The 24,945-nt window shown below is 36.2% G+C and overlaps 1 protein-coding gene across 8 annotated transcripts in view; it reads left to right on the top strand.

Annotated features, from left to right (window-relative positions):
- The window catches only part of SLC4A7 (solute carrier family 4 member 7), a 74,616-nt gene that overhangs the window by 36,854 nt on the left and 12,817 nt on the right, over nt 1-24,945 (top strand). For 3 of the 8 annotated variants that reach the window (XM_026841879.1, XM_026841878.1, XM_026841884.1), the window contains exons 7-21: nt 2,483-2,598; nt 3,393-3,452; nt 4,049-4,206; nt 6,125-6,212; nt 7,584-7,730; nt 8,999-9,102; nt 10,535-10,709; nt 11,837-11,881; nt 13,063-13,196; nt 13,702-13,947; nt 18,766-18,871; nt 20,639-20,800; nt 21,719-21,832; nt 22,273-22,434; nt 22,666-22,917. In XM_026841879.1, coding sequence (XP_026697680.1) covers nt 2,483-2,598; nt 3,393-3,452; nt 4,049-4,206; nt 6,125-6,212; nt 7,584-7,730; nt 8,999-9,102; nt 10,535-10,709; nt 11,837-11,881; nt 13,063-13,196; nt 13,702-13,947; nt 18,766-18,871; nt 20,639-20,800; nt 21,719-21,832; nt 22,273-22,434; nt 22,666-22,917 — 2,069 coding nt within the window. The remainder of the gene's footprint in view (nt 1-2,482; nt 2,599-3,392; nt 3,453-4,048; nt 4,207-6,124; nt 6,213-7,583; nt 7,731-8,998; nt 9,103-10,534; nt 10,710-11,836; nt 11,882-13,062; nt 13,197-13,701; nt 13,948-18,765; nt 18,872-20,638; nt 20,801-21,718; nt 21,833-22,272; nt 22,435-22,665; nt 22,918-24,945) is intronic. The other 5 variants (XM_026841886.1, XM_026841883.1, XM_026841885.1 and 2 more) reach the window with 3 other exon arrangements.

Genomic DNA, 24,945 nt, shown 5'->3' on the forward strand with positions numbered 1-24,945 from the left:
GTGTAGTTTTAAGTACTTTAACTTGAGTGATTTTACGAGGCTTTATTTGAGACTTACTCAAGATTCAATCCACTGTTGCCTTTCAGAGGAGTCAGGTGGTATATCTTCCTAACTAACAACATCAAGAAGAGTACTCTATGTTTTTAATGATCCCCTTGGTAGCATGGTGAGACTTAGAGAGTTTCTCTGTCTCACAATCTGGAAAAACTACAAGGTAGTCTTCCTTTAGCAGTAGCCTTTTCTATCTACTGTACTGGAGAAGAGAAAGTAGTAAGTTCTTTTATTAGTGTGAGATTTGAGTTTTTACTCAAAATGAGAAATGATAATTCTTTATTCAGGGTTTCCCTGCAAATACCAGATGGATTGATATGCATAATGAAATTCAGTATCACATGGAAATGCTTGCTCAGGTTTGAAGCCCTATAAGCAGTATTCTCATGTGAGCTCAGAAGTCTGTTTGGTTTCAAGACCAACAGAAAGGAAAACTATTTACCCGTTTTGTGATTGAACAAATGTTCCTGTATCTGTGCCAAAACTTGTGAACCTTAACTGTGACTGGTTGGAGAAATTTTGAAGGTAAACCTTTTAGAAGAATAAATATCACTTTAGTATTGAGATAATAAATTAGTTTATACTAATATGTAGAATCCTTATTTTTAATCCTCCTCCTTGATTGTGTCTCCACTCTTTGTTCTAGTCTCTGCTTGGTCTTGCTCACAGGGCAATTGCCAGAAGTGCAAAATGATGCATTATTGCTCATCTTTCATCAGTCATACACATCTTCAGTTGCCTTTATTGTTACATAGGGAGGAAAAAAAAGTGAAAAAAGTTTATATGTGTAAACATATTATGGTCCTTTTCTGCAACAACTGTTTAATATTTCTATTCTATTTCTAGTCCTACAAATATGTCAACTCTTATGCAGTTAAATACTTTGAACAGCTGATTTCACAGGTGGTTCATTGCTCTTCGTTATTCTTGTGAATAACGCATCTGGTTGGAGCAGGATGGGTAGAATGTGATGGTTTGGTGTTTTTTTTTTGTCTAGCTAACTGAGTGTAGTATTTATAGTGTTAGCTAATTACTTGTGCATGTTAGGATTTACAAAGGAAATTACAGCTTATTAATTGCATTTGGTTTTTGCCTCAGGAAAAACTACCCACAACACTTATATCCCTGTGAACTGCAAGAATCAAAATTAATGGTGAAGGCTTGGGCCTGCATGTTTCCCATAGATATGATGGCTCTTTGAAAGAGTTTTTTGGGAATAAATTTGGGCATCAAAATTACTTCAGTTGTCATATGAAATGCTAAAAAAAGTCAGAATGCTAAATCAGTAAATATTGGAGGGATGCAAGTAGATAGTTATGAAACAGTAGTTGAGATAGAACAATAGCAAAAGGTAGCCAGTGAGGTCTTCAGTTTTATCTTGACGAGAATGACACGATCTAAATACAAATTTTCTGCATGTAGTACAATGTTTAGACTTTAGTCTTTGTCTAGATGTGGTTTCGAAAGCACGTTGAAGCATGTTTTATCACCACACCTGAAAGGTCTAGTGTAGACAAGCAAGGCCAAATACACTTTTGGTGCATGTTAAGCTGAACAAGCTCTATAACCCAGAGGAGAGGATTTGGGCTTGGTTATGCATGTCTAGACCAGCTTTCAAATGGTGGTTGGGTAGGGATAACCATGGCGCATCACAGAATTCAGTGTGTATGAACACCTGGGTTACTTGCCTTTTGCACTCTTCACTGAATCTTCATTTCAGTGTTGCTAGGAATGTAGCAAGCTATATAAAATGACTCTGTCTTGTTTGAGATGTTACAGGGAAGATGTACATTTAACTTGAATAACTTCATTGTACATGCTTCTTTAGCCTGATGTGTTATAGACACCATTTCATAGAGTAACAACTAGTCAAGTCAATAGTTGAAGCCTTTGGTCTGAAGATTGAAATCATGGTTTTCAAGCTCTCTGTCCTTCATGTAGTACTATTTACTTGTACAGGTTAGTTAACTACCAGGGTATCATTCCTTGTAGTCATAGCCTGAGGCTTGCCGAGGCTTTTTACAATTGAAATAACTGCTACACAACAGCACACTAGATAGCAGAGGTGTTTGGTTTTGGTGTTTGCGGACTTTTAAATATAGTGAAGATGCTATCTACTAACTACTAGAGCAGTTAGGAATAAAATGTAAACAGTTGTTATTTTTTCTGCAATTAAGAGTAGGTCTTGTTTTCTGGTGACTGTTCTGCAAATGGCCATCATTTGGGCAATACTTAATTTTTTAAATTTACATCGTTATTTTGACAACACAGTGACTTGTTAATGTTGCATTTGTTATACTAATGTAGGACACTCTTACTGAATAACTTGCACATTGGCTTTAAGCAAGCTGCCACATTGAATTTTGGTAGTGTTGCATATTCAGTTTATTTCATACACCATTTTGAACTTACTGCCTTTGTTTTAATTTAGGGCTATTAGCATCTCCACAGTCGGCACCTGGAAATTTAGACACTGGGAAAAGTGGAGACATTAAAGGTACTGGGACAGGAGGAAGCAGAGAAAACAGCACAGTTGATTTTAGTAAGGTAAATAACATTAAATACCTTCATGTTTAGCACAAAATAATTACGTAACAAAAATGTGGCTGTAACTTCCCTCTTAGTTTAACTAAGACACACATGTACGCATATGTATGAGTATACACAAAACATAGGTACTAAGATGTTACTTGCACATATGAGTCAGAATATAGTGTGGGCTAAATGTGTCAAATGTTTTGAAAAAATTCCTAGTGGGACTGAACTTCCTGTTTGATCTTTTCAGTATTTTTGTTAACTTGAAGAGTGCAGGTGCTGTACTTTCTCATGTAGAGGGGAGGTATTTTCAGATCTGGTGTAAAAACTCTTATGAAAACAATTTTATAGATAGTGTTGTAATTTTTTTTTTTTTCCTTAAGGCTGACTTTCTGGGTATTTTGTAAAGAGGGTTTTTAAAGGGGATTTCCTTTGTATATTTTGTGAGTTTGCTGTACAAAAGTTATTGTACATCTTAATCATTAAGGAGCATTAAAACATTAATTTCTGAAGGAAATAATGCGTAATACTGTGAATCCCTTGTATTTAATTCATAATTTAAATTTTCTGGGCATGTTCCATTATGGCTTTTACTATAAAGCTCAGTCTGTAGTGTCATCTGCACTGTGAAACACTGTAAGAAAAGTGGTTTGCCAAGTTAAATAGTAATGTTTAAGGAAAGCTAACTTAAACTGTAGATGCATCTAATCATGGCAGGTGCCATATATTCCTGCTCCTCTGTCACAGTTTTTATGTTTTTGCTTGGCCTGTCCTTCTGTACACCTGCCTTGTCTCCTGTTGGGCAGGAGTCAGCCTCCTGGCACTGTAGTTGTGGCACACTTGGTGTGGGACTCAAGAGGCCACCTGTAAGTTCTCTAGATAGCTACGTAACTGGTGCTTTTGTGTGTGTATATGTATGTGAACACAGAGTTCATGTGCTGTACCATTTTCTAATGCTCTTCTGTACTTATGTACAGAAATGAATGCTAAGATTTTCAGCCATCATTGTTTTTATGGATGAAAACATAAACATAGAAATTAATTTTCAAAATTGACACATCTGAAATACGTAGCTGTGAAATAACTAATTGCATTCTAGAAACCATGTGTAATTACATGAACTCTTCTTAGTTAGTTGTGCATAGCTTTTTGTTAAGTTATGTCCTACCATGGAATGTTTGTCATGATAAGTAATATTAAAAAGGTGGTTATGCAGTTTGGAGTCTTGTAGAATACAGTAGGTGGTAGTATTTCTAACTTTTAGGAAATAGTTTATTAGTTGGCTGGTTGGCTGACATTTTTCTACATATGTTTGTCTTTTCTGTACTGTGGGATATTTAATTTGCTTTTTTTGTTTGTAGCATAAATGTCTAGTAAATACTGATAAACTTACAATTATGTTAAAAAAATTCTGCTAACAAATGTAAGGGAATAAACACTTTTTTCATCTTTGTATGAATAGGTTGATATGAACTTCATGAGGAAAATTCCTTCAGGAGCAGAAGCATCAAATGTATTAGTGGGAGAAGTAGATTTTTTAGAAAGACCTATTATTGCTTTTGTGAGGCTCTCCCCTGCTGTGCTTCTCTCAGGTCTCACAGAGGTTCCAGTTCCTACACGGTAAATAAATGCTTGGAAAGTCTGGCTTTACATATACAGTAAGATAATAATATTTAAGATATTAAATAGTTGTAAATTTTAATACATACTCCATTAAGATCAAGAAATGTAGACTTTTGTTCAACATGATTCCAGTCATTTGTTGCAAAAATTGAAGAAATGAGATCCACCATAAAATTCTCTGAATGCTTTAAATATATATGATGACTCTGTCTTAAGCAAGTGCAGAAGTTGAAACGGATAGCTGACCTGGAGTAAAAGCAATGAGTCTTCAAGGTTGTGTTGTCATTTTGAAGATGGACATGAAGATTGTTACAGTTCCTTTCAACATGACACGGCGTAACAGTGGGGAAGAGTCCCTAAGTCTGAAAGTCTGCCTAATCTGAAGCTCTGCTCTTTGCATACAAATACCTGTACATGAATAACCTAGGTGGTGCAAAAACTTCTTTTATTATATGCCCAAATCTACATAATTGACACTGCAAGTAACCAATTTGCAGCTAATGTGTTGAATTGTTTTTCAATCTGTAATATGACATCCAGCCTGGTGCACCCCAGCTCCCCACAATGGATCTTGCCAGCATTCTGTGCGTGTATTTACCACAGATGATCAAAATGTCAAAATGCAGGTTCCATGATGCAGATAGCAGGTCATTTCATCAGCCATCATGGAGGACATCTCACTGTCTGTGCACATCGATGTATTGGGCTGGTTTGTGGCGTTTGGCATAAATTTGTACATTTGTTTTTTTTGGTGGTGTTTTTTAATGTTTTAAAATATCAAAGTGCTTGTTTATCTTTGTAATTTTTAGCTTATATACTCTTAATGAAAGGCAGAAATAATCTTGGCAGTGTTCTTCTAAATGTGAGAATTTTCAGAGGGTAATTGACGTTAGTGCTCCTAATGTTTGTCAGGAAATTCCAAAATTTCTACATACAGATTATTGTATTAATGTTGCTAAAATTATCCTGTCCTAAATTTTTCAGAGTGTTGTAGACTTGCAGATTTGCAATAGTGTATGCAATTTCAGTTTCAGTTAGGGTAGTCAACTTGCAAAGGAAAAATAACATTGAACTTTTTGTACTGTGAGGTGAAAGGATGCACTACTTCTTTCAAATGTGTTGTCCTTAGTAACTTAATTTTCATGGAGTATAGGAAGAAGGTTGTGGAAAGAATTACTGAGGTTCACTTTGGTTTGTATCCTTTTGAATTAATGATACAAGTCTTGTTCAAGTGTTTGTTTTGTTGCGGGGTTTTTTTGTTTTTAAAGTGTGATAACTGTTACTGTGATTGGAAATGGAAACTGTTAACATATGCTGTGACCCATCCACAGATTGGATTCCCTTCCCAAAATGTCACTCTTACATTAGGTGTTCAAAATTCAGGTTCCCTTCTGTTCCACTGACGCTGGATGAGGATGTGCCTATATGAGTATGTCCAGTGTCTTGCTTGAAGTGTATCTGTGCATCCACTGTGTGATGTACCCAGTCACAGCAAGTGAGAGGGCTTAAATCCCGTGAAGAGGTGATCATTAGAGAAGCTAGAACGGGTGATAAGGCTCCTAGGCCCTCACTAAGGGGTCTTTGCCAGTGGGAATGTCAGAAAGGCTTATAATCCAGAGGGAAATACTCATTGAACTCTAACCTCTGAATATGCACTACAATTGCAACATTATAAGAAGCTGAAAAATTAGGCTTAATTAAGATTTCAGAGTAATTTTGGTTCAGGATTCCAGTTCCTTCCAGTAATGACTTTGAAGTGAGTCTTTTCTTAGTCTTGCATTGGTGTTTAAGATCTGAAATGGTGAAGAGATATTTTTACTTTACCACTAAATTTTCCTTAAACGTTATTTTTAAAGAACCCTCTGAGTATATTCAAATGAGTCAGCCATATTCATCTCGATGGCTTTCTTCACAGGTTTTTGTTTTTGTTGCTGGGACCAGCAGGAAAAGCTCCACAGTACCATGAAATTGGAAGATCAATAGCAACACTTATGACAGATGATGTGAGTGATTTATTCTAAACACATGTAGTTAAAGAAGTCAAGACTTAAGTATTTACCAACTATTTTCAATAAATGTATTCTGGAGAAACGGGTTAACGAAAAAAACCAATCTGGTTAAAGGAAAAACTGTTAAACTTACTTATTTCTTGTGTTAGTGAACCAGATAATGGTAAACTAACTTTTCCCTTTGTCTTTCTTGAAGAAAATTCTTTTAGAAAATATTTTAACTTTGATGTATAGATTTAATTTTTGTATTAAACTCTTTAAGTAGAACTGCATCTGATATGAATCACGACTGTATGTTGAAAAGGACAGGACAAACTGCATAAGTGTTCCAGACAACATTTAAGAATGTGTGCAATTGAGTCAGCACAGATTTATTTTTATCAGAGTGAGGTCAAACAATTAAAATTATCATTTTACTAGGCATTTGAAGTCATATGGTTAGAGTCCTGGTGAACAGTTTTAAAGAGCACAGGGGAATCTGGATTTTTTTTTTTTTAAGCCTATTGTCATCTTACTGAGCAAAATCAGGATGTTTTAAATCTGACTCTGCTGATATGCTGGTAATTATTACGGTTATCTACCAGAAATTCTAATATTTCTGTACTTTAAAACAATTTAAAGTTTGGAAATGTAAACCAGAAATTGGTCATTTTACAACTGAGCAACTAGTCTGTGAATAGAGTATTTGACCAGTGTGAGAACTGAATATTAAAAGCTTTAGTTGCTGCTTCTAACTTTTTAGGCAGTGTGATTTTTAGGAATACTGTAGATCACTGAAACAGAAAATTCAAATTATTCAAAGGTCTAATTTACAATTAGAAGACTTAATGGTTAAGTCTTTGGAGACAAACAGTTCAGGTTTCAAATGTACAGCAGCAATTCAGGATCATCTGCTGCAAAGAGTTTTTTCTAGCTAAACTAACACTTCTTTTTCTCTCTGTAAAATACAACTTGGGATTCAGGGATTGTTTTGTTTACAGTTTGTGTTATAGCTGTAAAAGAGCATAGGGTTTGGGTTTTGTCCTGATTTAGGACAGCATAGTGGCACAGTGACTGTAGGGCAATATTATTCAGGCAATAATACATGGATTTGATTTACTGAATATTGAGGATTAACTTTTTAATTAATTTTAGAAATGAAGTCAATATGCCTTTTGAGTTTGGAGATATGACTTCTTTATTTTATCTTCCTTAGGGGTGTGCATGCAGATAGTTCTTAATGCAAAAGTGTGTAGGTAAAGCCTAACTTTTGAGGACCTTTAAAAAATTTCCCATGCCTTCTTAACAATAATGAAGTGTTCCTTGTAATCACTTTAAAAAAAAAAAAATTAAAAAAAAAATAAACTGGGTGCTTTCTTCTTGCAGGTTTTTCATGATGTTGCCTATAAAGCAAAAGACCGAAATGATTTGTTGTCAGGAATTGATGAATTTTTAGACCAAGTGACAGTCCTGCCTCCAGGAGAATGGGATCCATCTATACGAATCGAGCCACCAAAAAGTGTTCCTTCCCAGGTAAAAGAAAAAAAGTTCATTAGAGAGCTCCTGTGATTTTTACTTTGAAAATGCCATTTCTCAATGCGAGTAAATTGTGTAGTGAGTATAAACTTTAGTAAACCAGCCCCACATCCATTTGGAAGAACAAATGAATAGTCTATTTAAGAAAAAAAAAAAAAAGTGTTGTAACAGTTTCCTGCTGTACTTTTAAAGTAAATTGTACTTTTATAGTAAAATTAGTATTTTTTCTTTTGTAATACTGAAATGACGTCATGTGAGATCTAGGAGAATTGGTCCAAAATTGCACCTGAGTTCATATTATAAATTTTATTATTAATCTAACAATGAACAGCAATAATACTGTAAGTCTTAAAAAAATTTATTTATATATGACATTGAAATGTTTTAATGTATATTGTGTAGCATATAATGTTCAAGAATGTTTATGAAATAGATAAAAATAGATCATATCACTATTGTGAAACAAGTTTAGAATGAGAGCCAGGGGAAGCTGGACCTTAGCGAGACTCTGCTTTCTTCCCTTTTCCCCTCTTTACAACTGAGGGGTATTCCTGCTACCGATCAGAAGTGGGGGATAGACCCCAGTGGTCTTGATTCAGAAGGTTGAGATTGGTGTCAAATCCAGTGGTGATTTGGGGAAGGGAGTGTAATGAAAGGGATGACAGCACTGCAGTTTAATCCTGAATAGCCTGAGGTTACCACTTAACTCATTTCCAAAATAAGCAGGGCTTGTGGGTTTTTGGAAGGCAAGCTCGCCTGAAAAATTTATGAGGAGCTGGTGAGCAGCCTGCTCAATAGGGGAATGGCTGCTTATTTATACTGGAGTGATTTCTCATTTCTACTTCAACTAAATGCTGTCTGTGTCATAAAGTGAGGTCATTTTCTGTTAGAAGCTAGAGGCTTCTGCTCTGGAAATGATTGAGGGGGGGGGAATCTAAAGATTTCTTAGGCCTCATGGTTGAGCCTCTACTGTGTCTTGAAAAGGTACACTTTGTTTCATCACATTTCAGACATTTCTTGTAGAAATAGGGAAGATTAATACTGTTGTGCAAGGTACTAATAAGATCTTTTGGGGAGTGTTGCACAGTTTTAGTAATCTATATTCAACAAAAGATGAATTTGGCAAATGGAGAACTACTGATAAGCTGGGAATATGAAAAAGGTTTGAAAAGCATAGAGTCTCTGCAATCTGTCTTTGAATTATACTTTATAGTGCAAAGGCAGTCTCAAAGTATGATATATTTTTTTTTTTTCCTTTTTTTTAGGAGAAAAGGAAGGTACCTAAATTTCCAAATGGATCTACTCCTACAGGAGAGACTCTCAAAGAAGAAGGCCATCATGCTGGACCTGAACTTGAGAGAACTGGAAGGTGTGTTCACTTCCATAAATACTAGCTACCATAAAGAAATAAAAGTAATAAGTCTTCACAGTTTTTAATCATGACATTTGAACATAAAAAGTCATGGTGTAAGTGTCGGAACGCATCCTTTTTCCAAGTGTTGGATTCTTGCCTATAAATGCCAATCTGCTTAAAGCATTTTCAAGCCTGTGGCAATGTTTCTCAACACATTTGTGAAGGATTTCATATAAGATGCTGCCTAATTTAACTAACTTCTAAGAGTTGGGTTTTAATTTTTAATTGTCAAGAGCATGCAATTAGAATTATAGCAGGAATATACAATTTTCAGTATTGGGCTAGCTACTAAAAATTTCCACTAATGCAGGGCTGTTTTATCAGACATGCAAAATGGAATAACAAGGAGTATAAAGCAGCAAAAACTGCTTTGGTATTGGTTAGGTTTCAGTTTTGGTTAAATTTCTTTTAGATCTAAAACAAAACGGAAGGAATTTCTTTTAGTTGAGTTACATTGTTGTTCTCCATTAATTCCGAAATACTTGCCAAAAACGTCCCCAACATTGGAAATACCTGGCGAAGATTAAACCGTAGGATCTCACACCTTTGCAAGAAGGACTTTACAACATTTGTGTTGATTTTTACCGTTTTGGCTTTGTTATCTTTAGTTTTTGCCTCTTTGCAGACAGTCTGTGGAGCCAAGAAGTTAATTCCTGCTCACAGAATTATCTTTAGATGAGACTATTGTTTTTCTTAGGAATGGAAAAATTTCGATTTTTTTAATAGTTCAAAATATAATCAAATTTTTATAGGTAAAAATTATACCTAGTATTTTGGAATCTTGAAAATTTTTTTGAAACCGTCGGAAACTTTTAAATTTCTTGCTAATACTTTACTCAGTTGAACTAACTTATACATGTCTGCTTTTTTATTTTCATTTGTAGAATATCTCTATACTCCAGGTGACAACACTGTTAAAATGATAAACCTAAATTTATTTATGGACATAACTATATGTTTGTAGAGAATTTATATCAAAAAGCAACAACTACTCAATGGAGTAGTAATATGGAAATGTATCAATGCAGGGGTCTTGAATTGAGGTTTAACATATTTTTTTCCTTGTTTTGAATACTGTAAAACAATTTGACTTAAAACATTATTTAGGTAAAATTACTTAAAGATTTTTTCAGTATCTAGCCCATATACCAAAGTACCTCGCCAGCTTTTAAAAATGTGGGTAGCCTGATTGATTATATTTGGAATACTATTGAATTGGAATAGATAAGATTCTCGTTTACATTTTAAACTGTTATGCTTTAATCTGGATAATGAAATAGCTAATTTGTGCTGGCAATAGGCACTGGCAGTCATGTGTAGCCCATAGTTTTGAACTAGCTAGAATCCTTTAGTGTACAGTTTGACGAGTTTCATCTCACCTATTTAGGCTTTTTGGTGGTTTGATACTTGACATCCAAAGGAAAGCACCTTTTTTCTTGAGTGACTTCAAGGATGCATTAAGCCTGCAGTGCCTGGCCTCGATTCTTTTCCTATACTGTGCCTGTATGTCTCCTGTAATCACTTTTGGAGGGCTCCTGGGAGAAGCTACACAAGGCAGAATAGTGAGTACAAAGAATGGTAGTGGCCAGGCTTTTAGACCTTCAGAGGCAAGTCACTGTGTGCATTTGTCTCATTTATTTATACTTGTATTTGAAGAATTTACCCACAGCACTTGGTTAGTCTGCCCCAAAGCAGATCTTCCCCAAAAGGTAATTGCTGTGGAAAATGTTGGGGAACCCATGTGAACAGGAGAAGATGCACAGTGGAGGTAAAAAATGTTTATCCTGCCTTATTGGATGAATGGCTTCATGAATTGAGAAAAGGCTTGCATTACCTACTTTTTGGCTACTTAATGAATAGCAGTAAAGGTGCACCATCCCACTAGGCCTACTTTAGGCAAAGTCGGAGGCTCAAGGTGGATAGCCAAGAACATCTACTGGCCTTGAGTAGTAGGCCTACGAGGATGATAATGCCTGCAGTGTATGGGTAGCAAATCAATTGTGTGTTTAAGTAATGGACAGAATATGTATAAGCTTTCACTAATGGTATGTTGTTAACAATAAAAGAAAGTGGCTAAGGTTTATGAGCAGAAAATACTACACTCCTACAGAAAATTTTGGTAGTGTTATGTCGAACAGTAGGTAACACCAGCACCTTTTTAACCAAAATATCATTGCATTTTGTTTTTTGGAGCAGGGAAAGAATACTTAACATCAGAAATGTTAATAACATAGTGATGTGTCAATTGGCTCACAGAGTAAACTAGTTTGAAGTGTATTTTCTGTTTTTAAATCTATCGTGAAGAAACAAGCCACTGTTCTTTTGGGGGAGGGAAGGATGTATTCAGATATGTCCTTTACAAATGTTAAGATTCTGGTAAAGCTTATGATGCTATAAAAAATTTTCTTGATACTTAGATCAAGTTTTTAAGCTTGTACTATATTAAAATTCAGTTAACTGTTTTATCTCTTTCATGTAATGCGGTTGAGTCAGATTTTTGTTTATTGATGTAGCGCTTCAAGTTAATAGCAAATACAGAAATAAATTATATCTTTTCCATGTGCTGTTTTTGCCACTCAATGTAGGAAAGGTTATCAAAATGTTGATGTAATTTTTGAATGTACATCATATGTAATAATGAAAATACGCTCCTTTTAAAGTTGATTCTTAAACACCTTCTTTCTTTTAGCTATCTGGAATTGTTTGCGGGTTTGTTCCTGCCTTCAGATACTTGGTGTGCATCATTGAATATAAAATTTAGTCACTGCACACACATGTTCAAGCACAGTAGCTGACATTGTAAGGTACACAGTTTGTGTTTGAAACCTTCCCTCACATTCCCAGAGGTCATCACCTCCACCGTACTCCTGTCCCTGCCACCCTGATTGAGAACCCCAAGGTTAATGCATTGACTAACCAAAAGCACTGATTCAAAGATACGAGAGACTGGGATTATATATATATATTTTTTCTAATGTAATGAACAAAGGACACATTTTAATTTTTAATAGCCCCAGTTCAGCAAACCATTTTACCCAACTTTAGATGCTTTTCTGAATTGGAGCTGAAATTTGCATACTGTTTTCCTAGGCTTTCATGATTGCAAAATAGCAAACACTTAAAAATTCCACCAGGAACCCTTTAATCTATAATACATGACTTCTCATAGTTGTAAATGGTGTAGTTAACTACTTTCAAGTAACTTTAATATCATTTTAATATCTAAAAAGTCCTGCTCCTCTCTTTTGAGGTGCATTGTAACTATTATTTTTAGCAGAAGTAAAGTAAAACATATAGTAAAACATTTAATTCAAGAACTGAAGTAGATAATCTTACTTCAATGAAAAGAAATGCATTACCAGGTGGGACATTGGTTTACTGCTCATCTATTTTTGGTGTCATGTATACATAAACCAATATTGTTCAGTAATTTCCCCTGCACCTCTGCCTGTCAGTTTTTTCTTTTGTTAATGCCTGGTTGACTGATGCAGGTTTGATACAGCACACTGTATCATGTCTTGGTAAGGTATGTTGCTATATATATATATTTGCTTTACAAAGACAGATAGTTCTTTCCATAAACTACATGTTGAGTAACTTTTTTTTAATTTAATTTGTAGTAATTGTTGGTATGTTTTTCCTCCATAGCTAGCAGGACTAGTAGCTTGTTCTCATGGTTTTGAATGGCTTTATGTTTCTCAGGAGTGAAGTTTTCAAAATCTTTTGTCCATGGTATTGTTACTGCAAAACTGTGTTAAGTTACTCTTGTCTCAAACATCGATATTAATTGCAGTGTTTTTACATCTTGTCTTGTTTCTAAGTTAATGCCTCTTAAAACTGTATTTATGCAGATGTGATGCTAAACACTAACCTGAAAGGCAGCACAGTTACAGCACTTTCTTTTCCCCCAAACAGAGTGCAATAGAGTCTCTCTTTGGAGCCTCATTAACTGGGATTGCCTATTCTCTCTTTGCTGGGCAACCTCTTACTATTTTGGGGAGCACTGGACCAGTTCTAGTATTTGAAAAAATATTATTTAAATTTTGCAGGTAAGTGACATTTGTGTTGGCTTGATGCACTGTATAATTTCCTAGACTGTTAGAATAGCTTTAATTGAAAGCAGTTGTGTGTTAAAAGTGGATGTCCATGAATATGTAAATGCAGCAGAAAGAGTCTGAGAGATGGATGTGGTTTGGCAAAGCTGTGAGGCACTGGTGAGCCTTAATGAGAAAATCAGTGTTAACTAAGTGGCTAGGACTTAAAAGCTATGTTCTGACTGTGTGGAGATGTTGGCTTTGATTCTGCAGGGATAAACAGAGACTGATCTGCTCTCTAGGAGAAGTCATCTAGGTAGTTCTGGAAAGATCATCCCCAAACTTGCAGTGTTGCATTGCTTTGGTGGAAAACGAGACAGAAAAGTTTCAGCTTCCTTCAGAATTAACCTCAAGGATGAGAACAGTGGTGAATAGTTTGGCCTCAGTATTTGTTTTCAAATAGAATATAGCACAGGTGACTTCTGGCTCAGTTAATACTTTTATTTCTTTCTTCATGCAGGGATTATGATCTTTCCTACCTTTCCCTGCGAACTAGCATTGGTTTGTGGACTGCATTTTTATGCATAGTGCTTGTAGCCACAGATGCCAGCAGCCTTGTGTGTTACATCACTCGATTTACTGAGGAAGCTTTTGCAGCGCTTATATGCATCATATTTATTTATGAGGCATTGGAAAAGCTTTTTCATCTGGGAGAAGTGTATGCCTTCAATATGCACAATGATTTGGATAAACTGACTTTATATTCGTAAGTACCAAGTTTCTATCTGCTAGTAAAATACATAGGAAAAATGTTTATTGTACAGAGACATACCATTTATTAAACTGCAACGTGTACTTCTCCGTGGAAGGGTGAGAGGAATGCTGGGGGTGTTGCAGGCATGAGAAACCTCAGAAAAATTCTATTCAGGATGCTATGGAACTGAATTTTCTGTGTTAGCTATGGGTGGTTGGAAGGGATGAGGGGCTGTGAGTATACCTGCTTTAATTGCAGCTTTATTAACGGTCAGCCTGGAGATTAAAGGTCAGAACAGGAGTTCTGCCTTGCCACTTCTAGAAATCATGATAGTTTACCCCACCTGGGTGAGGATTATTTCCAGGAAGCTGAGGCATGGAGAGCTGCTGCAACTTCCATATGCTGTGAATAGAGTTAACATCTTTAAACAGTGTTGCTTTCTACTATAATTATGGGGAATGCTTGACTTTTTAAAAAAAATAGTTTTTGACAGAGGAGAATAATAGAAAAATACAATAAAGCCATATTTTTTCTTTCTGAAGTAGAACTCTTATATTACCATTCATCACAGTAATGAGCAGTAAAACTATCAGTACAAAAATAACTATTTCATTTAAGGAATGCAATAATCAAGCTATTTAGGTAATCAAGCTATTTAGGTGTATCTTTTTTACATTTGATTTATTTCTATGGCAGTTGTGTATTCTCTACCTGTGGTCGGTTGGCCTTGGCTGGATGCTGTGTGTCCACCAAGCCACTCTATCACACTACCTTATCAGTTGGACAGGGGGAGAAAAAATATGATGAAAGGCTCATGGGTTGAGATAGGGACAGGGAGATCATTCAGCAATTACTGTCATGGGCAAAACAGACTTGACTTGGGAAATCAGTTTTAATTTATTGCCAATCAAATCAGAGTAGGGTAAGGAGAAAATAGAAACCATTTCTCCACACCCGTTCCTTCTTCCTGGGCTCAACTTCATTTCTGATTTTCTCTGCCGCCTCCCACCAACGGCTCAGGGGGATGGGGAATGGGAATTGTGGTCAGTTCATCACACCTTGTCTGTGCTGCTCCTTCTCACTCTCTTCCCCTGTTCCAGTGTGAGGTCCCTCCCACAGGAGACAACCCTCCACAAACTTCTCCAATGTGAGTCCTTCCCCATGGGCTGCAGTTCTCTACAGACTGCTCTAGGGTGGGTCCCTTCCACAGGGTGCAGTCCTTCAGGAACAGACTGCTCCACCGTCGGTGCTTCACAGGGTCACAGGTCCTGCCAGGAGCCTGCTCCAGCATGGGTTTCCCACGGGGTCACAGCCTCCTTTGGGTGCATCTCCCTGCTCCAGCGTGGGGTCCTCCCTGGGGTGCAGGTGGAGATCAGCTCTACTGTTATCCTCATGGGTGCAGGGCACAGCTGCCTCACCAGGGGCTGCACCACGGGCTGCTGGGGAACCTCTGCTCTGGAGCCTGGAGCATCACCTCCCCTTCTTCTTCACTGACCCTGGTTTCTGCAGGGTGGGTTCTCTCATATTTTTATTCCTTCTCTCCCGGCTGCTGCTGTGCTGCGTCAGAGGTGCCACCACTGTTGCTGATGGGCTCAGCCTTGGCCAGTGGCTGGTCCATCCTGGAGATGGCTGGCATTGGCTCTGTCAGACATGGGGGGAAGCTTCTGGCTTTAATCATAGAAGCCATCCCTGTAGACCTCCTGCTACCAAAGCCTTGCCACTCAGACCCAATACACTACCTTTTGGTCTTCATCTGTACCACTTCTGCATTAAAAGAGTTTGCTTATATGGTGAAATTAGTATTGAGTAATTTCTATGTCATATGTCTTGACACTCTGTTTTTTAGTTTTTGATGATATGCTTAAATGCTGCTTTATCTTTTGCTGCTCAGTGTGGACTTTCCAAGATTATGATATAGTTTCATAAAATACGATTAACTGGGTTACCAGCTCACATCTGCTAAAAAGAGGAGATCCTGCTAACTGTTGCTGAGCAAAGCTGTTCATTTCACAAAGTTTAAACCAAATCAAAAGCAAAGCTGTTCTTTGATTCATCAACAACACACAACTGTCAGTGATTCATGCATTCAGGATCAGTAATACAGCAGATAAACCACAATGCGAGACACTTTAGAAGCACTTGTAAGAACCTACATGTTTAAAAATTGTCTTCTATTACTAATACTCAGAAGTTCTAATTGCACCCACACCAGTATGTACCCCTGAGCCGCAGACATGCGGGTTAGTCACACACCATCTTTGAGGAGCACAGGTTTCTCTGCTAGTGCTTCCCTCCTGTTGGAGATATGTATCCTCCAGCTTTATTTGTACCTGTGAGGTTCTCTGTAGTCTGTTAAGTCACATGCTGGTGTGGGAGTCCCTGCTTGTTACACCCTGGAGTCAGTCCCTCCTTGGAGGGCAGATTACTCACTGTCCTGCTGGGTGGCTGCTCTGCCTGGCTAAGGCAGAGATCATGATGCCTACAGGGTAAATTTCCAGCAGTGTCAAACCACATTTTGACTATTGCATTTCCACTCCAAGGTCCCTCCTAGCTTTTGCAAATGCTCATGCTTCTTCAGTGCTTCCTTTAAGGATGATTTCTTTTTTTTTTCCTCCCAAAAAGTCTTTGTGTAGTTCTGTTGTTACTGTTTAATCCATCCGATGTTGTCATCTTCAACATGATCAGTTTTGGGCAAACACCTGCTTAGACTGCTTCTTGTATTCCATTCACACATAGCATTTACATTCACTTTCCTGTCTTAACAGCTGTTAAGACCAGGCCATGTTGCCAGGAGTGGGCCATGGGAGCACACTCACTTCCGATATATCCCCCCTTTTTCTGGCTGCTTATCCTTCTGTTCCAGTGGCTCTGGGACCTTACAGGACTCCTATGTGAGCATGTCAAATTCACTAATGTGGCAGAAACTGTACTTCAGGTCTGTAGGTCTTCTGATACTGCTACCTGAATGTGTTTTGCTACACTACCTTAGGTAGGCCATGAGGGTGGAGAAAGGAAAATGTGACATTTCCTTGGTTTTAGCTCTGTGAGGTGTCACACATGGCTTTTGGGACGTGCCATGGAGTTCATCTTTGGTTTGTCCTATATTTTTTTCCTATCAAAAAATTGTAGGAGATCCAGCCTTTTACAATTTATTTTTTTCCCTGTCTTTTTCCTCCTGTACCCCCAATAGGGGAATAGGGTGTGGAACAACCATCTTCAGCTAAGTGAGCCAGAAGACTATCTCAAAGACTTTTCTTCCTGGATTTTCACTTGTCTACTTGGTAGCATCATTTATCTTCATTGCATTTGTTGAGAAATTTTTCAGTCTTCCTTTGGTGTGCTTGTTTATGTTACTGCCTTGACCAGTAACTAAAGATGCTTTCTTTTTTGTCTCATCATACTTACTGTTGCAGTTCCCTTTTCTTCTGCTGATTCTTAAGTTACTGTTTGCAAACTACCTTACAGGAATTGCTGTTTTCCAATCTTTTCCTATTTCCTTATGCTGTTACTTTACAACTCAGTTATCAGAAGAAAGTATATTTACTTTTTAAGTTCCCTAAACATTGTGCATTGCAAATCTAGGTTCTTTTTGCCCATGCACATTTAGAGCTTTCTCCTTTTTTACCTTCACACTATCAGGATGCAACTTTGCCCTTCCATGACTCGTTGCTTTTCAGTATTCTGATGAATCTCATGGAAAAAGGAGACATTTCTTGCTTGTTATCTGTTTCTCTTCTTCTACATAAGTGCTTGCATGTTAACCTTACCGTTTTGTGTACTTGAATAGCTTTATTTGAAAACATCCCATTATCAATATTTCATGTGTTGTGGTGTTTGGTTTTTTTTTTTGTTTTTTTTTTTTTTTTTAAATTGGTGGTTACTTCTGTCAGCCTGTCTGACAGAAAGGATTCTGCAGTCCAAGTTTGCACACCACTACAATAGGGAGGGGCACTTGTAGGAAAAAATTACTAAAAATGTATATATGCGATTGCTTTAAATCTGACCAATTTATGATTTTACATCTTCAGTTAGCTCACTATATACTCAAAAAATGGTGTTTTACTTCCAGGTGATCAGATCTGGTCATGTGTAGATCAGAAGGCATGCCAAGTGCACGATAAATATCTGACTATCAAAATTTTAGAAAATACTCTGAAACTTCTAGAGGATAATGGCAAGTCTGGTTTGAAAAGGAGTTGCTGAAATTGAGTCATCTACACCAGTCTTTTAAATTAAATCATTTCGGTCTCTTTGTTTTCTCTTATGTTGGTGTACAGCAGGACTAACTGAAGTTTGACTCATTGTGGCATGTTACACTGTACAGAAATCTAAAAACATGAATGTGTACACAGTCATAGAAAACTATTTGTGCCAAATTAGTCAAATTGTGTAGAAATCTTCAGAAATAACACAACATACGTTAGTATAGTGGGGAAGTGGTGTCATTTGGATTTTTCTCTTAATCTTTTATGTACAATATATAGAGGTCTGCATATATTACCTATTTAATTTTATTTCTAGGTATGTTTCTATTTAAAAACTGGCAGATAAGTCATAGTTCACACAACATCTTGCCTGCTTCTAATTCTTTGAAATTCATAGTTTGGCTTTTTGTCCAATCTGTTAAACCTCCAGAATTCTTCATTCTCCCCCACCCCACTAATAATCTTAGTTCATGTCATGTAAGGAGGAGCCTTGTACTCTGCTGCTTTCATAGAAGGTTGGCATAAATTGATTAAAACTCTTCAGGATTTTTGAAACTACTGCAAATTGCTGCATTTTGGCACATAAGGCTTAAAAGCATGTAAATTAATATTTTTTTTCATTCAGATGTGTGTGTTCTGCACCTGAGAAACCCAGCAATGAAACTTTGCAGATGTGGAGGAGTATGAATAAGTCTGTGGAAAATATAGCATGGAGTAACCTTACAGTCTCTGTGAGTAAAAGATACATATATATGTGTGTGTGTGTGTATGTGTGTATAAAAACACCCACACAGTGCCAGTCTTGATTAATATTTTCCATCTGTTTATTTTCTTTACTTGAATCTGGACTGTTTTCTTTAAAACTGTATTTTTGAATTTTCTCATTCCTCCCATAATGCTTTAAACAGTCATTGTAGTGGTTTGGATGGGCAGGTCCATGGCAGTAAATGCTAATATCATAAATGTCTGCTTGAGGTAGCCACTTTAATCCTGGTAGGCAGAGCAGTCTTCTTTCTGAAGTGCAGATGAATATGATGAGGTGAATAAACAGATTGCTTTCTTCAGTTTCCTGGAAAGGATGAACGAATATTTTTGAGGTGTGAAGATGGAATCTGCAGTTAAAATGTGGTAGCAAACATTTTTCATTAGATTGTTAGACATTGCTGTGAAACCACAACAGATTCAAAGAAACTGCCTAATTATTGGTTGGAAGAAAACAGTTATTTGGAAACTTGAAGGTTAAAAGAAACAAGAGCTATTTGATGGAATAGGCTTGAAAGTGTTACCTGCTGGATATTTCATAACAATATCTAATTTTGTGGGTAGGTGTAGAAAAGTTACCATGTTTACATAACCTGGTGTCTGGTTTCCACCTACATCTTGAATGGTTTGGATCTGCTATGGATTTTGTGTTGCATTTGCTAGCTGCATATGCCTGCTTTGGACATCTTAGGCTGTCTAAAATGGCAGTAGATATCCGTGTATGGGTTCTCCTTGTGTGTGAGCCTAGATGTTCACACTAAAAGTAAAAGGTGTTTTGCACAGCAAAAATACTATGAAAAACCTCAGTGCTTTACTTAAGTTTTAGCTGTAGAGTATTCCATGTGCCACCAATGGCTCCTATTCTACTGTATTCACCTAGGATGGCAGTTTCTCTTGAACTTAGTTTTTGTATTTATTTTATAAACATTTTCAGTCTCTTCAACATCTTTAGTGTTTCCAGAGAGACAGAACTGATCCTGGATTTGGTGGTGCTTATAATCAAACTAGATGAACAGGGAGAAATTTTGTCATAAGTTAAATTTTTGATAAATTAACCTGTTTAAAGACTTAAGTTGTGGCAGCGCTGCTTCCAACTGTTTGATTTATTGGCTTGTTGTTTCCTTATACTCCATGTGTCTACTTTAATTCTTTACTTTGCATTTCAGTGAGCCTTTTGGATGGGATTGTCTGACTTTGTTTTCTTTTTTTCCAAATCCATTGTTCATGATGCTTTTCTACTTTACTAGAAAATTTTTTTCTTACAGTTGGTTTAATCTCATTTTGTAGGAGTCTGTTTTTTCCTTAACTGTATCAGGACAAAACAAATCCAGAGTAAAGAGGTGGGAGAAAATGAGGAGATTCTTTTCTGTGTTTGTTAGCTTGATAGTTGATATTGGGATAGTCTGCTTTTCTGGGGCTTAGTCCTCAGTCTTTATGTATTTGATCTTCTGATGCTTTGAGAAATAAAATAGAAATACAGTGAATGTAAAGAAGCTGTTTCTTCTTGGGCATCTCCCAGCATTTTGGCATCCTGAACTAATCAGGGATGGCTACTGTGACTCTTCTGGAAGAGACAGCGTGCATTTTTGACATTTCGGGATGAGGTAGTGATGAAGGAAAGAAACCTCTTTTTGGAATTGTGAAAGTTCTCAAATGTACTTTATATTTAAAAACTGCAAGTTAGGTTCAATGTACCAGATAAAATGTAGAAATCTAAGGAGTTTTTCTCTTTGCAGGAATGTTTAGAATTTCATGGTGTGTTTCATGGATCAGCTTGTGGCCATCATGGACCATATATTCCAGATGTTCTCTTCTGGTCTGTCATACTATTCTTTACAACATTTTTCCTCTCCTCTTTCCTTAAGCAATTCAAGACCAAACGCTATTTCCCAACTAAGGTAATTCTGATTAGAGACTATTGTTATCTTGGGATAAATATATTAGTATAACTTCATGGAGTTGAATTTTCTATTTTGCTTCAGAATTTTGTATAGAGATTTCTTTTAAGACAGAAAAAGAAATAAACCCCAGAAAATTAGCTAATAATTCAAAAATGAAGAAGTCTGGGGAAGGAAATTGGCTGCAGAAAATTCAGTGCTTACTCTCTACTTTACTACAGTTACAATGAGATATTCTAAACATTAGAAGACCTGTCTACCCATATTAATGGGTATTGCCAGGCATAATTTGGAGACATAATACTCCTGCTGTTTTCCTCACCTAGCTGTACAGAACAATTGATTGCTTTCCCCAAACTGCTGATATACAAAAGATTCTGAGTGGTTCCTCAGGGGATTGAGATTTCTAATAGATGCTAACGTAATGACTATCTTTGAATTGATTTACACAATTTTACTTCTGCTAACCCCAAAAAATTGGTTAGATATTCTATAAACATCAGCTACACTGTATTCCTGATATTTAATAAAGTTATCTTTGATAACCTGAATCTGTTGCGGTGATGTTACTGAATTAAGGTACAAGAGACTAGCTGTGATAGCCCATCTTCCTAGTAGGGTTGAGGGGACAGGAAGATGAGGAAGGAGTTATTTTAAGTAATTTGCTTCTTTCAGTAGATCACTTTTAAATGAGATAATCAGATGAACAGTTGTACAGAATACTTAACCTTCTGCAATTCCGTGCTATGTGGCATGCAGCTTAAATTTTAAAATAAAAAGAGACAATATATATAATGTTTAGTGGAGTGATATAATAGAAATAGACTTAACTGTTCATAGGAGAGAAAAATAGTCTTTCTGTACATGCAAGGTATAATGATGAAAAAGCAAGAGTTAACACAAGTCGTTTCTTTATAGGTGCGTTCTACCATCAGTGACTTTGCAGTATTTCTGACCATAGTAATCATGGTTTTGATTGACTATCTTGTCGGAGTACCTTCTCCTAAACTTCATGTTCCAGAGAAATTTGAAGTAAGAAATAAAACCTTTTAAAAACCCACAACTTCTTAAATGCCTTAGACAGTAGAACAATGAAATTGTATAGAAACATAAATTTACCTTTTTTACTTACAATGTAGTTGATGAAGTAATCTTGTTTTTCTGCTTTGAATGTATGTCTCATCTGACAGGAGAGACTATGCTTTTTATGTTATAATATAACTGAAAAGGAAGCATTCTTTCATGCAAATGTGCAAACATGAAGGAGAAGGAATGGAGTTGTTTTAATTTTCTTTGTATAAATGTCATGTTCACATGTAACAGCTTAATCAGTCTTTTGGCCAAAGCCATTGGAAAAAAATCTAAAAACATATTTAAGAGACTATTAATCTGCTCCATGCAGCTGTTCATAGCAATAAAATCTGCGTTTTACTTTAGTCACTAATTCTTACCATTGATGCTTGTTTCTTCAGCCCACCCGAAAAGACCGAGGATGGTTCATAGATCCTCTTGGAAGCAATCCTTGGTGGACACTCTTGATAGCTGCAGTTCCTGCTTTACTCTGTACCATCCTCATTTTCATGGATCAACAAATAACAGCTGTTATTATAAACAGGAAAGAGCATAAGCTGAAGGTAAAAGTAATTTTCATAAAACTCTGTTGCATAAGTCAAGTTTTATTTTAAAACGGAAATGTTACCAACAGTTACTAAACAAATACATATATTAACTAATAAAGAACAAATACACTCTTGTGGATGCTCAAAGTGTATAATTTTTGTAGCTGTTATTTACCAGCTAAGTTATAAATATGGTATCAAATAAATAGAAAGTTTGTCAAATGTCTTGTTTGCTTAATTTTACAGAAAGGCTGTGGTTATCATCTTGATCTGCTCATGGTTGGTGTTATGCTGGGGATATGTTCTATCATGGGTTTACCATGGTTTGTTGCTGCAACTGTCCTGTCTATAAGTCATGTTAACAGCCTGAAAGTTGAATCTGAATGCTCAGCACCAGGAGAACAACCAAAGTTTTTGGGAATCCGGGAACAGCGAGTGACAGGATTGATGATTTTTGTCCTGATGGGACTGTCAGTGTTCATGACATCTGTGTTAAAGGTAAAAGACAGTTTTTCCAAAATATTTGTATTTTCTTTGTGCTTTTGATTTTGATATTGTGGTTTAGCATTTAATAATGTTAAGAAGGTTTATTAGGTTAAGTAAAATATGCCTAGACTGATCTGAAATTGCTTTTTTTAACAACAGGCGTTAGTTGAATAGAAAGGATGGGTGAGAATGCAAGCAAATTAAATCTGATCAAGCTAGAAATGTAGTGAGTAGTGAAGAAAGCATCCTTTGTCCGTGTTACCTGATTTTCTTGCCAGCTATTTTTCAGTTTCTCAAATCCACATTAACTATAATAGTTCTGTAGTTTTTATGTGAGTGCGTAAATAGAGAGAGGAGTCTGATAAAGATACAAAGTTTCTTGAGTAGAAGTAATATAGCAGAAGAAATAGAAACATCTGGTTTAAAAGGTGGTCATCAGAAATTACATTGTTCACTTCTCATTCTTTGGTTTATTAAACGTCCTTTGATGTTTAAAGTGTCAAGATTATTTTATGCATCATCATGGTGTAATAGACATTTTTCAGATTACACTTTGTCTCTTAATTTGTATTCATAATGCCCATCCAAAGACTTTATTGGGAAGAAAACTAATCAGTTCTGTTGGCTTTTTGCTCAGATTTCAGTAAAATCCATTCAACTTCTGCTTTGTTGGTTTAAATCCAATAGTTAAAGGGAGAAATTAAAAAAAACCTTTCTTTTTGTTGCCAAAAGAGGAGATATGGCATAAATTGCATAGTTGCTAATACTTTCAGAGAACTTTGTAAAAGTCTGTTTAAGGACATCACAAGTCATTTCACAAAAAGGTTACTTCTAATGGTTGTTCAGGTTTAGACATTGGAAAGAAATAAAAGTGTGAACATAAAACTAGTAATTATAGCTACATTATCGATTCTTAATAGCTGATCATTTGTATGTGTTGAAGAATGTAAATGTCTGAAAATAATAAGGCAGTGGCAGTTACTAACAATGAGTATTCAAATTTGACAATCTCTGATTGAAAAGCTTTCAGCCAAGAGCTCAGATGTATAATGCAAATGATCAGAATCAATAGCAGAAGTATTGAAATTGATTTATTATTGCTCAAAAGCAAAAGATAAATGTGCTGTTTGCTGAAACTACATGTTTACCCCATGTTTTAACAGCTGATTCTTAGAAACTAATATTTTTCTTTTTTTATGAAACTGAAGATAACAGGAATGGTATTATTACTACTTGCTCTTTATGAAGTGTCTGTCTTAATGTGAATGGCTATTACTGTTCAAAAGAAGGAAGGAGAACAAAGCCTCACATCTGTAGGTGGTTGTCCTTTTGTTCCATGTATGGATTTATACTGACTTAATGCAGAAGTTAAGTTAAATGAAGTACTATCATGTCAAAATATAGAGCTTACAGTGAAGACACGAGTTTTTATATGTATGGACACACACACACAAACACACATATATGCAGTAATAAATCCTTAAGGGACAGTTTTATTCCACACTTCTGAAGTTTCAGTAAAGGCTTTTGTTCAGGCTTGATAGCGGCAGTTTTTATTAAGATTTTGAATTGTATCTTGGCTGTCCTTTTACTCAGAAGTTTAATGGATTCAGGAGCAAAGAAAGCTTTGCTTGCTTTGTGTGGGCTGCAGAGGTTTGATGCAAGTGCTACTGAAATCAGTGGACAACGTCATTAACTTACCTTTAAATTGGTCTTATTGGAGCAAAAGTTAACCCTGAATAATAAGCAGATTTTCATAGCTTAGTAGGGGTGGTGGGGGTTTCTTTGTTTCATCTGCTTCAGAAATGCAAGATTATTGATAAAAAGTAAAACTTACAGCACTTTCATGAAGTTGATCGTCTCAGTAGAGTTCCTATCAGATAGTAACATAGAGCAGCATACTTACCATTAATAGAAATCTTGGTTGCAACCTAGAAAATGGAATGAACAGGCAGTCAAGATGAAACTACTTTTTTTAATCCAGGTGATAGCCTTGTTAGCTCTAGATTTTTGATTTTTTTTTTTTTTTTTTTTTTTTTT

The sequence above is a fragment of the Athene cunicularia genome (genome assembly GCF_003259725.1).
Source record: "Athene cunicularia isolate RWA chromosome 2 unlocalized genomic scaffold, athCun1 chr2_part1, whole genome shotgun sequence".
Lineage (NCBI taxonomy): Eukaryota > Metazoa > Chordata > Aves > Strigiformes > Strigidae > Athene > Athene cunicularia.